The sequence below is a fragment of the Marmota marmota genome, unplaced genomic scaffold (assembly GCF_001458135.2).
Source record: "Marmota marmota marmota unplaced genomic scaffold, marMar, whole genome shotgun sequence".
Classification (NCBI taxonomy): Eukaryota; Metazoa; Chordata; class Mammalia; order Rodentia; family Sciuridae; genus Marmota; species Marmota marmota.
In genome coordinates, this window is record NW_025999977.1 from 29,501,354 (window position 1) to 29,518,249 (window position 16,896).

Sequence of the window (16,896 nt, forward strand, 5' to 3'; positions counted from 1 at the left end):
GTCCCTGATCTAAGGGTTTGTATTCATTTTCTTGCTTTTAGGACTTAATTCTTAAAACCATACATTTTCAGTAAAATATTTAGTTCAGTTTCCCCAGAATCTTAGCAAGGTCTGTGAAATTGTCTTGGGAGGGCTTTGATATCAGATATATTCTTACACTGGGTAACAAATCTTACTTCAAAAAGTTTACTTTTTAAAACTCTCTTTTCAAGGTCTAAGCATTTTGAGGTAAATATTTAGTTTTGGAAAATGTCACCTATGTAATGAGAAAGGAGTTAAATCTTGTTTGGGTTACTTCACCATCCCCCTAAATATTGATTCGTAAACATTCTTCTCATTCTTTGTTTTTTTCCCATAATGTCATCATATGTTCCTCCATCTGCTTTGATCAACTACATTGCTGATACCTAAGCTATTTGAGTTTTAGTTGGTACCAACCTAGGGCTTCCTGGGCAGAGAATCCTCTTTCTTTCTTTTTTTTTTTTTTAATATTTTATTTACATTTTAGTTTTCGGCAGACACAACATCTTTGTATGTGGTGCTGAGGATCGAACCCGGGCCGCACCCATACCAGAAGAGCGCGCTACTGCTTGAGCCACATCCCCAGCCCCAGAGAATCCTCTTTCATCAACCTGGAATAGTAACTCTAGAAATTGCCATTGCAAATGTTCAATCAGAGCCAAAAACAAAACAAATCTTTGGTTTCATGTTCCTATGAATAGTAGCTGCCTAAACACATAGTCTCTTAAGTCTGTTTTGCATTGCTATTACAGAATACCCGACACTGGATAGTATATACATAAAAGAGCTTATTTAGCTCACCATTCTGGTGGATGGAAAGTCCAGCAGCATGGTGCCAGTGTCTGACAAGGGTCACCCCTGTCCAAATCACAACATGACAGAGAAACAGAAAGAGAACCAGCTGCACATAGAAGGAGCAGGTATGCGAGCAAAGAAGCAGGATAGCAGGAAGGGGCCAAGCTTGCTGTTTTATAATGTCCAGCTTGCAAGACACTCCCCACTCAGCAAGAGCAGCATGAATCGCTTTTGAGGCTGTCATGACCCAGTCTCCTCTCACTAGGCCTTGAAGATTCCACCACCCTTCAGAATCACCACATTACAGACCAAGCTTTCTGCACATGGACCCTTGAAGAACAGGCTCAAACCCTAGCACGTGGGTACCTTTCTTTTCCTGGTTCCTTAGTTCTCTGAAATAACTTAGAACTCTGTTAGCCCATGGCCACTGCTGAAGGAGAATTCCAACACAGTCCACATCCTTCTTAAACTTAAGAGAGCTGGGTTGGCCCTATGAGGTTTAGGGTTCCACTGGTATTGAGCCCCATTTGCCACATCAGGCTCCTACAAGTCAGAGCTCTTTTCATTTCCTTTCTTCCCTACTTTTACCACATACCCTGTCTTCAAAGCCTGTTTCTGTTTGAAACAGTATATATCTTGCTTCTGTCCATTTTCCAATGTCTCATCATTTCTATCTCAGTTATCTACCTCTCCCTCCAGCATCACATTCTATACTCAGTCCTTTATGTCTCTTCCAAAGTAATTTTTTCTGCCAGCTAATTCAGTGCTGTCACAGTTTTCATCAAAATTCTATATCGGCTGACCATTACCATCCGTGGTACTCAAAATTTGTGACCGTACATCAAGCTGGCCTAGGCCACACCATCTATCCACTCCACAGTATCAGTCAGCATAATGCAATGAAAGTTGCCAAGCCAACTTACAGTTGACTTCAGCCAGGTTTTCTCTCTGCTTCTGCATCTGCTCCTTGTTCTTTTGTTACTAGCCTTCTTCCCAAATCTTGAAGAATTCTTACCCAGTGCTTTAAGTGACATTGGCCTTCAGTGCTACTTGTTGTATAGATAGCTTATCAGTGCTTTATAATATTAGACTTGTTCTTTTTTTTTTTTTTTCTAGTTCTTGGGTTATACAGTTTACCTTTTAATTTTCATGCCAGTGTTTTAATCAACTTTTTCATCCCTGTGGCCAAAAGATCTGGCAAGAGCAACTTAGAAAATAGAAAGTTTATTTGGGGCTCATGGTTTCAGAAGTCTCAGTCTGTAAATGGTCAGGTCCATAGCTGTGGACCTGAGGTGAAGCAGAAAATCAGGGTGGAAGGGACATGGTAGAGGAAAGCAGTTCAGGACATGGCACTAAGGAAACACAGCTCCACTCACCAGAGACAAAACAGGCAAGCCCCCAGTGACCTATTCCTCCAGCTACACCCTATCTTCTTATAGTTACTGTCCAGTTAATCCATATCAGTAGTTTAATCTGCTGATTAGATTAAGGCTTTCATAAACCAATCATTTCACCTCTGAAAATGCTTGCATTGTCTCACACATGAGCTTCTGGGGACACCTCATTTTTAAACCATAACAGCCAGTATATGTCTATCACATTATTAATGATAATATCTACTATAATATTATTCAGGATTTATGGCATATGCTTCCTGGTGGACCACAGGCAGGTGTTTTATAAATATCCACTTTAACTTTTTTCCCCCCACTTTTAAATAGTGTTTAAGGTTTATGTAATTACTAAGTATTTTATGTTCTGTTTTTCTAGTAGTATGTGCATGTGTATGTGTTAAAACGTAACATGAAAGGACTATGATCTTGATCACTGACTGTGTAACCTTATAGATAACTACTTAACATGTTATTTAACCTATTCTAAACCTCAGTTTCTGATTTGTAAATTAAGCATGATAAAATCTACCTTAGAGGGGGGTGTTAGAAAGATAAAGGGAAAAAATATGTATTCAGAGTTCTTAGTGTAATGCTTAACAAATAAAAGATGCTTTGGAAATGGACATTTTTAATTATTAGTCTAGAGGCTATGGTCTTAATTAAGTGGGAAAAGGATAGTTCTTACCACATTAATATCTTTCTGTCTCTAGGTTGAATATATTTCAGGAAAGGTTTTTTTCACCACCTCTTCTGATTTGAATATGCTAAAGAAATTAAAATCTGCAGAAAGATTATTTTTGCTGATTAAAAAGCAGTCTCCATTTACTGTTTCTTCTCCACGTAAAGGTACAGTGTATGCCTATTTGCTTTTTATCCACTTAATACATTGAACTCCAAGGTTTTCTATGTAATAATTAATATGTAACAACTTCACATTCATAAGTCATTCATACAAATGGCATCATTAGTTATGTTTTTTTTTCCTGACATTATCACATAATGATAGTGATATCTATTTTTTTCCTTTTTCCAATCTGTTGTCTGTCTCCTGAGATTTTTATGTCCAAAGTCATATTTTTTTCTTTGGGAATTATGGTCAGGCAACTTCTCTAGATGTAAATTTGGTCATTTGCATTTATCTGCATTTAGAAGCATGTAATAACTCCAAATGTATTATTTTAATAATAAGTTGGTGAAAACTGTCACCTTATAAATTTTAATTGAGTAATAGGACCTTAAATTTATTTCAATAAATTTCTACCCATTTATATTTTATAAATATGCTGTGAAAATAAATTAAGAATCTTGATCAAAGCAGCAAAAAGGGCCAGACACTGCAGGATTAAACACTGCCTTATACTTCATTTTGGTTGCTGATGTGCACAAGAGATCATGTAATTATATATTCTCTAATAAACTACTTCAAGAAGGATACAAATGACAAGAAATCAAGACTGGGCAGGAAAAAATATTTTAAAGCAAATCCCAAGGTATTATCTTGTGGGGTTAATATAATTTCATCCCAGTTTGCCACCTACCTTCATCTTTAGGGAAGTGCAGTAATTACTTTTGGGTCATCTTGATGACCCTTATTCATCAAGAAAAGATTAAATTTTACTGAACATGTTGGCAGTCCTTAAGTTTTGAATGGATCGTGTATATGAAGTTTCACTTATGAAAACTCATTTTAAGATACATGCTAATGTTGTATAACCCCAAGATTTAGCTGCTCCAATTTCTGAACTCTGTATTTTACAATTTATTCTTTTTTTTTAAACCTTAATTTTTATAGGCAAGATCACCATTATTTAAAAGACTCTAGTCTGTGTATTTATTCATGAGATACATATATTTATTATCATAGGATAAATGAATTTGTTAAAGTAGTACATGGTAATTATATGAGAATTTTAATGCAATATTGATGCTGTGTATATAAGAATTAACTTAATCTGCATAATATTCTTATGACAAATTATATAAGTTCCATATGAAAGTGAAATTTTATTCATGTAACAATTCAATAAACTTATTTTAAAGAAAGTAATGAGATTTGGGAGTAATGAGTGTATAAATGGTCTTTAAAGGGATATGGGTTAAAGTGAGATTTTATTTATTTAGGAAAAATACTTAATGAAATACAAAAACTTATAAATGATGATCCAGGAAGTTGGTTGGATACCATTTCAATTTGGAAAAATCTTCTTGAACTTGATACAAAAAAGGAAACACTTTCTCAAAGGGCTTCTAACCCACTAAAAAGAAAAATGGGAGAAAATGAAATTATTGCTAAGAAATTAAAAGTAGAAGAAATGCAAAAGATTGAAACAACTCATAAGGAATGCCAGCTGGAAAAACAAATAGAAGAAAATGTACTCGAGCAAAGAGATTCTGTCACTGGCCAAGAAACACTTCAAGAAGAAGAATGTCAGAATGATGTAGGGAAAGCAGTTGATGCTCATAACCAGGACGTCTTGACTTTCCGGGTTTCTTGTCGCTGTAGTGGAACTATCGGAAAAGCCTTTACTGCACAGGTATGCTTACCTCCTGATGCGGGGGTCCCATTTTCTAAAAGAATGAATTGATCACTCCTGAGATTTACAATGAGAGGCAGCCCTCCCATAGGACAGATAAATAAGCCCAGGATATAATTAGGTTTAATCTTACTTGACTCAATACCTTCAAGATTGCATTTCCCCTTTTAACTTACCCCTAGGTATCTAAAAGGAGTGGCATACCATTCCATGTAATGACCTCCTTTTATTTTATGCCTAAAGGTTTTCTTAAATTCATAGATGTCCTTTGCATTTGGAAACCCTGATGCCATGGTCTTCAGCTTTGTAGGGGCTCTCTTTTATACATTTTTTTTCTTATTGGGTGGCTACTTTGCACTAGGTACTATAGTGGGATTTTCCTTAGGACCTACAACCACAAATACACAGGAGGACTCCACACTTCAGGGAAGAGTGGACACCACAGTTTCCACAGAACCTTATTGGTTGACCCTTACAGAGTTCAGTGATACAAAGGGCATTGGTCTGAGTTCTTTAGTGAACTTTAGAATCAAATCCTAAAAGTGGGGTTTAATGATACTGTTCTGGTAATTTGTAAACAGGATGATAATATCTGAAATGGTTAATCTTTCATCTTGCTTTTGTTTCGTACAACTTAGAATGACCGTATTCATCAGATCATGATCTTGTGATTTTGTATACATAAAATTGCAAGAATAGATGTTATTCATGTGTAGACATTAATGCTATAGGTATATTGAGGAGTAAAGGAGATAAAATATAGCCTTATTGCCTTGAATAGAAAATGCTTCAGAGTAACATTTTAATATTGGGATCCTAAATTATCATCAGATAATCTGACTTGATTTTTCTATAACACTTGATTTTCTATAAATTTTTGCTTCTCTTTAAATTTCAGATTTTCATTTTTAATATATTCTTTTCTATAACTTGCTACTTTGCAGGAGATAGGAAGAGTAATTGGAATTGCTCTTATGAAGCAGTTTGGATGGAAAACAGATTTGAGGACTCCAAATTTAGAGGTAATGAATATTCTTTTTAATTTATATACATATAACCTATTCTTATCATACTTTTCAGTTGCTAAAATCCATGTCTGTACGGATTCAGTAGTCTAGTTTGTCTTTAACAGTAGAAGAGTGCAAACAGTTTTTCTAGTAGTTTCACTGTGAAAATGCTTTATCCAAATTTAAAAAGAAAAGACACTTAGAAGGAAGGAAGTTGTTTGTTCACAGCTGAAGAATAAAGTACCCATTGCGAGGTTGCAGAGATACTCTCTACAGTTTCTATAATACATAACAAGTCTCTGATAAGAAATTCTAGCTGTTGTTTAAAGTCAATAGCAACAAGAAGGCCTGCATAAAATTTAATAGTATTGTTACATGGAGTAGCAGAAATTATTCTTCTCTTTGTTTTGAAAACCATCTCATGAATTTGACAGATAGTTAGTCATTTTCATGATTTATTAATTCATAAATTAATTGCTTGTTATATTGCTCTAAATGGAGTAATAACTAGCCAACTCAAAACACTTTATGGTTTTTTTTCAGTTTTATACTTCTATAGTTTTAGTTTTAGTTGATATTTTTCAATTTTTAAAAAATAACACCTGGTATATGTCCATCTTTTCGTGAAAAATATTTTGATGCCCCTGAATAAGGTGTCTTATACCCATCCCGCCTTTTCAGTTCTCTTTCCTTCTTCTTCCCAAAAATTTCCTTTTTTGTCTCCCCATCTTACTGTCAGAATTACTGTTTTCTCATAGCTGAGCTTATAAAAATAGCAAATTTAATTTCTACAAGCCTTAATGAAATCAATAATAGCTATAACTGTAAAAAACAATCATACAAAATAAAAAATTGACAACACTGAAATCACATGTAATAAAATTTGTGACTGAAGATTGACAGGAGAATCAAATCTTAACAAATTTTGTTTGGCAAGTTGATAGAAAAAAATTTTATAATGGAGAAGCTGTTTTTAATATTTGATATGTAAAAAGAAGATCAATCAAAAATATATCATATCTTTGGTATAAATTATAAATAGAAAAGAATTTTAATAAATAATATTGCTACAGTGCATTCTGTGTAAAAATTGGAAAGTTTAACTGTGATGTTTCAGTTGATCAAAGAATTAAGTTTCTAAAATGAGTCACTTTAGATAATTATTTTTTAGGAAAATATATCAATATTGGAACAATTCTGACTAAACTGCTTATGTTAAAAATAACTTTGAGGGGCCGGAGGGTATAGCTTAGTGATAGAACACTTGTTTGGCATACTGCCCTGAGTTTGGGATGGCAGTACCAGGGATCAAATGTTCTTAAGGTTCAAAGTGGCAGTTAAATATTCCTTAAACCTTATCAGACTACAAAAGTGATATTCTAACTTTTTTAATTCATGTGGGTTACTAGTATCTGAAGCATTTACATTTTCTGCATGGCCTAACAGAAGAAAGGAAATAAAAGAGGCAAAAACTCACCTAGAGATAGTAGATAGAAAGGACACTCTTGCTACCATACATTTGGCCTGAAGAAAGTTTTCTATCACACTGCAGGTATTTGTAGCTCATGATAACCTTGTGTGGGCTCAAGTCTTACTTGAGGTTAGAATTGTGGTATATTTAGGAAGTCTTTTCTAACCCAAAAAGCTGAAAAGTCTAATTCCGTTGTGATAAAATAATCTCTGAGGAAAAAGATCTTGAGTTCTTTGTAACATGATTCTCCATATAATGTATGTACCAAATTGACCTCAGAATTTTTCTATGTAATGTTCTTAAAATTTCGTTTTCCTCTTTTAGAAAAAAAAAGATTATGAAACATTTTTCCAGATATGGCAAATAAGCCTTGGAATTTCATATTAAAATATCTGTTACATAAATTCAAAATAGAAGTTTCATATTGTCAGTAATTTGGTCATGTATTTTCTTGTTCCATATGAACTCCTGTGTTTGCTCTTTCAGATCTTTGTACATCTAAATGACATTTACTTTGTGGTGGGGATTCCTGTGTTCAGGTAACTATTATATTCTAAGCTTCAGGTTTGTCCCTGAAGAGTTTGTGAAATTAAAAACTGTGTGCTTTTTTTTTAATAATATGAAATAATGATAAAACAGAGGAGGCAAAAGGTAAAGCATTTTGAGTTCTTTGCTTAATCCAGGAAAATGTTTTCATGGAGCTTAGTGGATGTGACTTGATCTGACCACTTAGAGCTGTGAAAAATTTTGTCACAATCATCCATTGATTACATGATTAATACTGAAAATTACATCTAATTATTTCTATTTTTTAAGTGATTTTTTTCAAACCCATGTTTAAGCTAAAATTTTTAGTCTGTTGGCATATTAGAAATATATAGAAAATATAATGTAGTTCTTTAAATTCATATTGAATATTCTCCAGATTTTATTGTCATTATTCTTTTATTGTAACAGGTTATTGCTAGTTTTTAAATTTTTCAGGAGTCTCCCTAGTCATGTAGAGTACTAAATAATAATAAATACCAATGATTTGTTTCTTTTATGAAATACCTAATGAACTCTTCCTGTGTGACAGGTACTTTGTTTAGGTGTTCTGGGGAGAAAGACCTGGTTGAATAAAACCATTGATTTCCAGTTTCTTGGAAGAATGTAAATATTAATAGCAAATATTAATAAAACTTCATTTTATATGCATAACTCCTTATATAAGTGACTTAAATACCCTTTTCCTAGGTGATTTTAGGCAGTAGGATGTTTTAAAGATCTGGAAAATCCTGTGAGAATAATGTATTTACCTTAAGCTCATATTTATGCATCTGAAATCTTAAATCAGGATATATTTTTAAATGTTTAAGATTATTAAGTTTTATGTTAAGATTAAAAACTTTTATTTAAGGGTGAGCTTTAGTATTTGACCAGCACAATGCTCAGAACATTGTAGATATTTAAGAATGGTGAATGGTTGAGTACCTTGCTATGTGCCAGCCATATGGTAGGCTCTACCAGCATTTCCAACACCAACAAAGATCACATTACATGCTAAGTAAAATTTCTTGGCACCATAAGTCCTGAGAGGTCATCACATGTCAATGCCCTATTCGTTTCTCTTGGACCCCACCTACCCCAATACCTTACAAGTTTTTGCAGATCAAACCTATCCTGCTTTCCTACACCTACACCTAAACCATTTCTAGGGTGCCCTATTGCAGTACCTTTTGTAACTCCAGGCCCTAATCACTGTAAAATATTTATAAAACTGATTGACTTTAATTTCAATACTTTTGCCTATCTTACATTTTAAGATTTCATAACTGACATGAAGGATGGGAAGACTGAAGAAATGATCACATTTGTCAGAATAATACTGATGATCACCAAAACAAAGATAGGAAGGGTTAACAAAACAAGCAAGATATGAAATGTTTTTAATAGAATTTATAATGTAGTTAAAAATTATTTTAATTAATTAATTTATGTGTGTGCATATATAAACATTTTTTTATTTTTTATTTTTTTGATTTTTCTTAGTTATACATGATGGTAGAATCCATTTTGATAAAATTATACAAGCATGGGATATATCTTACTCTAATTAGGACCCCATTCTTATGGATGGGCATTTTCATATGTGTACATAGGAAAATTATGTTAGATTTATTCTACTGTCTTTTAATTTAAAAAATTTTTAATTATATACAGAAGTGTTAAATACTCTTATGTAACAAACATATATAGCTTTATATAGCATTTAAAGACATTATATTTTATTATTTCAAATTATTTTTATGTTCATAGAAACACTCAAGGAGTCAGGCTTATGGCATTTTAAGTATTAATTGGTGATACACTTAAAAATTTACAGACACAAGGTATGTACCTGAAAATTAAGACTCAGATCTTGAGTGAACAGTGATTGTACATAAGATTTTAATAGATGCTTTGTGATAAGTCAGTTTTACTAGCTAGTGAAGGAAGAAATGGTCTTGATGATGTGTTGGCTAAAAAGAACAATTTACTGGGTATGAGCAAAAAAGTGACATGAAGACATGAAGAGCAGATAGCATTTGACAAAAGAAGGGACAAGCTGGTGACCCTGAAAACAGAAAAAAAAAAAAGTGAGAAGTGATGAAACAGTATAGAACAGACAGGATATTTGAAGATTACATCAAAATGTATATATTGTTCTATATTGTTCATAATAGAGCCTTACTTTCTTTAAAGAAAAGAACTATTGGGGTATTAGTTAGCCCCATAGGCCATTAACTACATCTAACCTAGTAGTGATGGCATAATGGATAAGAACTATGGACTTGAATTCTCCCTTCTCTTCCATTTAACTGCAAGTTTGGGCAGTTTATCATTTCTCTGTTTTTTATAAAATCAGGAAAATAATATTACCTACTTTATAGCTTTGTGGTTGGAATTGAATGAGATAAATGAGATACTCCATGTGAAAATGCTTGGTACTATTTCTAGGATAAGGAAGTGTTGAATAAATTTCAACTTTTTTTTTTTTTTTAAGTCAGCAGCTAGTCAGAGGAGAAGCATTTACTAGAGTGAGATTAATTCACCCCGTTAATTTCCTTTGAAACATCAATTGTGTACCAGAAACCCAAAGTTCAAGGAATTTGGTCTAGTGGTAAAACAGACATATGATAAATGCTTGCCCAACTAAAAAAGGATTTAGCTAAAGTAGGACATGAGGAAAAGAACATGGAGCAGTGTCACTTAAGCAGAGTCCTGAAGGGAATAAGTAAGGGCTCGTTAGTAGACACAAGAAGGAAAAACTCTTACAGACAAGGAGTAGTGTGTGCAGGTGCACAGAGATGTAAGGAAGCTTGAGTTATGAGGGGATGACATGTAGTCCCAGTACAGATGGGACCGAGTGTACGTACAAGAGAGTGGTCAAAAATTAGACTGAACAATTAAGGAAAAGGCACAAAGTGTCTTGTAAGCCATGTTAAACAACTTGGATTTCATTCTAAAAGCCATAAGAATTTGAAATGCAAGGGTAATGTGATCATATTTGTGATTTAAAATAATTACTAAGGAAATTATATTTTAAAATGGAAAAGAGAGAGGATTTAAACTCTGTCCAGGTAATAAATGATGAAGAACTGAACCAAAGCAAAAATTGGGGGTAACAGAAGGACTGAATTCATGGAAAAGTTAAGGAGTCTTGGGAAAACCTTCATATTTCTGATTTAGGCAACTAGAGGATGTTAGTGTAAGTCACTGAGATACAAAATATAGGGAAAGGAAACTGTATTCAGTGACAAACATCCAAGTAGATATTGCCACCTGAAGTTCAGGTGGCAAGTCTAGACTGAAGATATACATTAGGGTGTCCAATATATGGATAGCAAATGGAATAAGAAAACAGTAACGTATATGCAAGAAAGAGGGAGAGGAGAGTGTGTTCACTTTACAGCTATTGAACATGCACTACTTCACCTCCAGGTAAAAATGCCCAAGCAGGTATTTGAAGATAAAAATCTGGGGCTCAAATCCAGGCTAGAGATGTAGGTAAGAGTATATTTGTCGTGATGTGCAAGAGAATAAAAAAGAAATATATCTATGTGGAAAGGGGGGCAAAAAAAACACATTTACTTTGAACTACATAAAAACCAGCTACAATCTGATTTAAAACATCAGTCAGACACTATGAAAGTAGAGCATTGTTTTTATTTGCAAGGAGTTTGTGAATACTGTCTTCCCCTGAATAATTTTATTATACTGATTTTAACAGGGACCATTTATTGGAATAATAGCAGATCACTTTCACCTAGCTTTCAGCAAAGTAAAAACATATTCACATTTATGACATTTTAGTAGAGTTAGCTCCACAAAATAAAAGCTGTGTTGGTAAAAATGTATACATAATTGTCAAAAATTTGAAGGTTCCACATAAATCCCTGCTACTTAGAAGTTGGTAATATAAACTTTGTAATACATATACATGAAAATAGTCTTCCAGAAAAGGGAGAGTGAATTTCATCAAAATAGAGGAAAGCTCAGTAGAGTAGAGAGGGGATTGAGAGGGAGGAAGGAGGGTCTGAAAGAGGGAAGAACAGTGGAGTGAAGGTGACTACACTTCCGTTTGCACTACATGGATACCCCACAGTGGATCGCAACATCAGCTATACCCACAAGACACTAATGTTTAAAAAAACTATAAATAAATTGCATAAAATTGGCAGAGTAAAGGGAGAGGAGCAGGGGAGGGAGTGGAGGAAGTGGGGAGTGCTGGGGACTGAATTAGAGCAAATTATATTTCATGCTTTTGTGATTATGTCAGAATATATCCTAGTGTTTTATGTAACTAAAAAGAATCAATAAAAAATAAAATAAAATTTAGAGACCAAAAAGATGGTCTTCCATACTGTGTCATTTTTATTTTATTTTATTTTTATTTAATTATTATTTTATTTATTTATTCATGTATTTTTGGTGTAAAATATTTTGTAACAAGACAGTTGCCTGTAGAATTACCAGTAGACCTTACCCTGTAGAAGTGATTAATTGATTGAAATATTTTATAGCCTTTTCACCTGCCAGTTTACATTCTTGATTTCGAATGTATAGATACAGTATTACTTATAATATGAATTAGTGTTTCCTGAAAAAAAAAAAAAAAACTTAATTAAAAAGCAAAGCTCCCATGGGTTTGCCATGCAGAACTTCCTCATTATAGTGGTATACTACTACACTGTTTTATTTGAAAGGGGTATATCATCTTATTTCTAAGCACTAAAGGGCTTGCAGTTAGTATAAACCAGGACAGGATAATTTAAAATCAAAAAAGATGAGGAAATATATCATGGAAGAAATCAATATTTAATAAATTTATACACATGGAATTCTGTTGAAAGTCTTTAAGAAGAGTGGAGAACACTGTGTGTTTGGGTAATGTTATAGAAGAGCCCTCTTAGTAGTTTCAGAATAAGCCTACCCCAGAACAAACCATCACAAATTCTTGAAATCATAACTACTTTAATTTCCAAGATGTTGTTTGCTTATAGCATTAGAAAGTTTGAAATAATATATTTGACAATATCTTAACATTTTATGAAAATTTCTATCAATTCTGGAAACACCAATAGTAACAATGGTGATTAGTAACAATATAGTGATATAGAACAGAGACCAGTAAACTGAATTGGAAGATGTCTGCTTCATCCCTTTATTCAGTAATTTATTTTAGACAGTGGATTGTCATGCTTCATTTCATCTTTTGAGAAAGATGCAAATGAGCAAAAAGCAAACTTACAAAAGGGATTTTTTGGTAGAAAACAGGTTTGAAGGTTAATATCCATTCATCCAACTACACCTACATCAAAAAACTGTGTTCCTCTTGACTCCAGAGAGAAAGGAACGGTCTGTTGTATATTGGAAGATAAGGAAATACTAAATGAGAAAGATTTCCCTCATGTGTGATTAAATTTTTATAAATTAAACGTGAGAGTTTAAATTTCAGTTTCCAAAGAATTTAAGTACCACAGTGGCTGGTTAGACAAAGTGTCCATTAGAGAATTATTTTGAATAAGGTTAAAATTTTTCTAATTTAGATAATTCTTGAGATATGTTAGATGAATGTACTAAAGTGGTTCTAGATACAGACAGATTCATCATTTTTATTTATATCCTGTTCTTTAATATATAGTAATATTTGGTATGTAAACAGCTTCTTTTCTTTGTAGAATCCCCTTAGCCAGCAGAACTTACATCAAGACTGCTGGACTTCGATCCACCATTGCGTGGGCAATGGCATCTCTTGCAGAAATTAAGGTAATGAAAATGTTTTTATTTTTGCTATTAGCACAGTCTCTTCCGTAGTTAACTTATATAGTCTCTTGTTGGTGGACAATAAGAGATTGCTTGCTTTCTTTTTCTCATATTTATTTATTCATTCACTTTGGCTATGAAGAAGCTGAGTGAAAAGTTAATCATATTTTATTATTTCTAATTGTTTGTGTGATAGTCCAAAGGTGTGGTCTGTCTCTACATCTTAAAATTTTTCTCTATAACTAAGATCTTGATCAATTTTTGTAAATGTTCTATGAACATAAAAAAAATTTTCTTTTCTCTTTCTTTCTTTGTTTTTAGCTATAGATGGACACAATACCTTTATTTTATTTGTTTATTTTTTTTTTTGGTGCTGATGATCGAGCCCAATGCCTCACATGTGCTAGGACAGCACTCTACCACTGAGCTATAGCCCCAGCCTGATAATTTTATTTTCTGATTAAGAAATGTTCTCTATGACCTTTACTTACTGTGTTACTATCTGGTCCTTTCTGAAAGAGCTATTTTGAAATCTCATATTATTGTATTTATATTGTTTTTGCATTTTTATTAGTTATTGCATTATTTAGCTTCTATGTGGTTTGGTACATATACATTATTGTTTCATTACAAAATTGTGCCTTTTTATTGTACATAAAATCCTCTTGATCTTGATGAGTAAGTTGAAACTTAACTTTCACTATTCTCTATTAATATTTTTTACTCCTTTCTTTTTGTGTTTGCCTAAAATGTCTTTCCTACTACTTTATTTTCAAGTTTAAGTATTTTTTTACCAACACACAACTGCTTTGATCTTTTCTGTCCCACTCTGATGGTCTCTGTCTTTCAGACTTGACTATATTCTGGGTTTTTTTCCATTCAAAACTTCTTAATTCATCTGGTTACTTTTGTTTGTTTGTTCCATTTTGTTTTGTTTACTGGGGATTGAACTAAAGAGGCACTTAACCACTCAGCCACATCCCCAGCCCCTTTTTTATATATATTATATTATTATTTTGTATATTATTTTTGTATTTTTGTATGTATCTCAGGGTCTCATCAAGAGTTGCTTAGGGCCTCACTAAGTTGCTGAGGCTGGCTTTGAACCCCAAGATCCTCCTGCCTTATCCTCCCAAGCTGCTGTGAGGATGTGCACACCACCATGCCCAGCTATGTTTACTTTTTTTTTTTTTTAACCTGGTGGAGCTGGGGATCGAACCCAGGGTCTTGTGCATACGAGGCAAGCACTCTACCAACTGATCTGTATCTCCAGCCCCCTATGTTTACTTTTCGTGTTTGCTGTTTTGAAGTTACCTGCTAATCCATTGTTGTCAAACACTTGGAAATTTTATTGTGCTAGTCTACGAAGTTCCTTTTCCTAGCTCTCTCAGTTAAACACATAGAGCTCTACTGGTACTTTAAAGAAATATATCAACTGGCTTCAGCTGCTAAGACACACTGTTTTTTACTCCCTAGAGAGTTGATAAAAATTATCATTTTTACCAACTTCTCCTTCTCCCTCATGGTGAGGTGAGACCTTTAGAGGATTCTTTTCTCTATACTCCTGCCTACAATGAGACCTTTGAAACATTATTACCCCCTTTCTCTACCAACCACAGCAACTAGATTAAATTAAATTATTTATTGTATATAGGAACTTCTCTTAATATTGCCCTTTCTGTTTCAAAATTTCCTAGAACTTAAATATCACAGTCTATGCCTGAGCATTCACAGAGAAGTTCTAACACACAAGGATGTACTGCAGATGTATTGCTCCTTCCTGTTTTTGTTCTCTTTGCCTCTCTCAGTTCCAGGCCTCTGCTCTGGTTTTATTTGTTCCTTGGCTAGTGTTTTCTTGGGTGTTTTCCTCACACATAGTGTTTGAGTAAGATACTGCCTGCATTCCTTTCTCCTCAAGTGTCTCCCTCTCATCCTGGTTCACCCATTTCAGCAGGGCCCAGGGTTGTTGAGTTGTGGTGCTTCCCTCCAAGGTCCTTGGGTACTATTTCGTTTTCCATAGATGAGCCCGCCATGCCACTATGGTTTTTCTTACCTTTATAGACAATTTGTTCTTTACACGTAGAAGCTTATAAGACTTTTCTCTTTAATCTTAGAGTTCAGGAATCTTACCAGAATTTCCTTTTATATGTATCTTTTCTATTCAGCCCAGAGTTGCCTTCTAGAGTCTTACTGCCTGGGTTCTAATTCCAGCTCTGGCACTTACTAGCTGTGAAGTTTAAGGCAAACTTGACCATTCTGTGCTTCAGTCTCTTATTTGCAAGATGAAAATGATATATAGGATCTTGTCAAGACTAAATGAATTAGTATTAATAAAAGCAATTAGAACAGTGCCTGACATATAGAAAATGTATAATTCTTCATTACTGCTATGACAACAATATGGAGTATATAATTATTTATTATCATTTATTATTTCTCCACCCCAGGTACTCTTTCTGCCATTATTTATTTAATTATTATTGCTTCAGCTATTTAGTGAATTTAACCTTGAACTCTTCTCTTTTTTCCTACTTCTGAAATTCCTGTTATGAATATGTTAAGCTTCTTGACCATCCTCCAAGTCACTTATCCTTTTTTACATGATTTCCATCTCTTTTTATTTTGGCTCCGCTTTTCAAGTTATTCTTGAACATTATAATCCAAGTTATAATAAAAATTACAGAGATATATTCTACTTTAATTCACTTAATAATATTTTTAGTTTAAAAATCATAATATTTTAGCTTTAGAAGAATATGTGTGTCACATTTCACTCTCTTACTTTCTTTATTCAAATCTTATGTGGTTCCTCTAGCTCTATTGCATTAAGAAGGGAACCACAGCCCCTTAGATCTCCTATTATTTTTCTTTGTTGACTTACTAGGGCCAAAGTATGTTTGCTAAAGTATTTTCAGTGGTTGAAATCCTGTAAATGGTATCACTGAGCATCTCTTGGTTCAGCAGATATGGAGTTAGAAGTAGAAGATGTACTTTCAGATTACCATGTTCCCAGAACCCATGCTTTTCTTTATTTGATTTAAATCTTGATCCCAAATTTCGTTTAGGGTAAGGAAAGAAGAATGATTACAATTTATTGTTTTCTAAACTGTTAGTGGTTCCAACACTTTATATTTAAATATAAATTTATATAACCACCTACAAATTTGGAATGTTACTTTTATCTTAATATAAACATACATGTTTCAGAAAACTCAAAAACAAATGATCAAAAATATAAAAACATAATGCTTGATAAGAATTTTTCCTTACTGTCAGTTTGTCTTGCTTGTACCAAGAGTTAGAAATGTTCCTCCAAATGTCTCTCCTCACCAACAAAGGAGGTCTGAGAAAGCATGTAAGAAGTAAGAGGAAGCACAACTCAATAC

The 16,896-nt window shown here is 33.4% G+C and overlaps 1 protein-coding gene across 1 annotated transcript in view; it reads left to right on the forward strand.

Annotated features, from left to right (window-relative positions):
* Positions 1 to 400: 400 nt before the first annotated feature.
* The window catches only part of Thumpd2 (THUMP domain containing 2), a 37,391-nt gene continuing 20,895 nt past the window's right edge, over positions 401 to 16,896 (forward strand). Inside the window, exons 1-6 of the mRNA XM_048804503.1 lie at positions 401 to 1,174; positions 2,921 to 3,056; positions 4,332 to 4,744; positions 5,689 to 5,766; positions 7,709 to 7,761; positions 13,426 to 13,513. Coding sequence (XP_048660460.1) covers positions 2,972 to 3,056; positions 4,332 to 4,744; positions 5,689 to 5,766; positions 7,709 to 7,761; positions 13,426 to 13,513 — 717 coding nt within the window. The 5' untranslated portion in view covers positions 401 to 1,174; positions 2,921 to 2,971. The remainder of the gene's footprint in view (positions 1,175 to 2,920; positions 3,057 to 4,331; positions 4,745 to 5,688; positions 5,767 to 7,708; positions 7,762 to 13,425; positions 13,514 to 16,896) is intronic.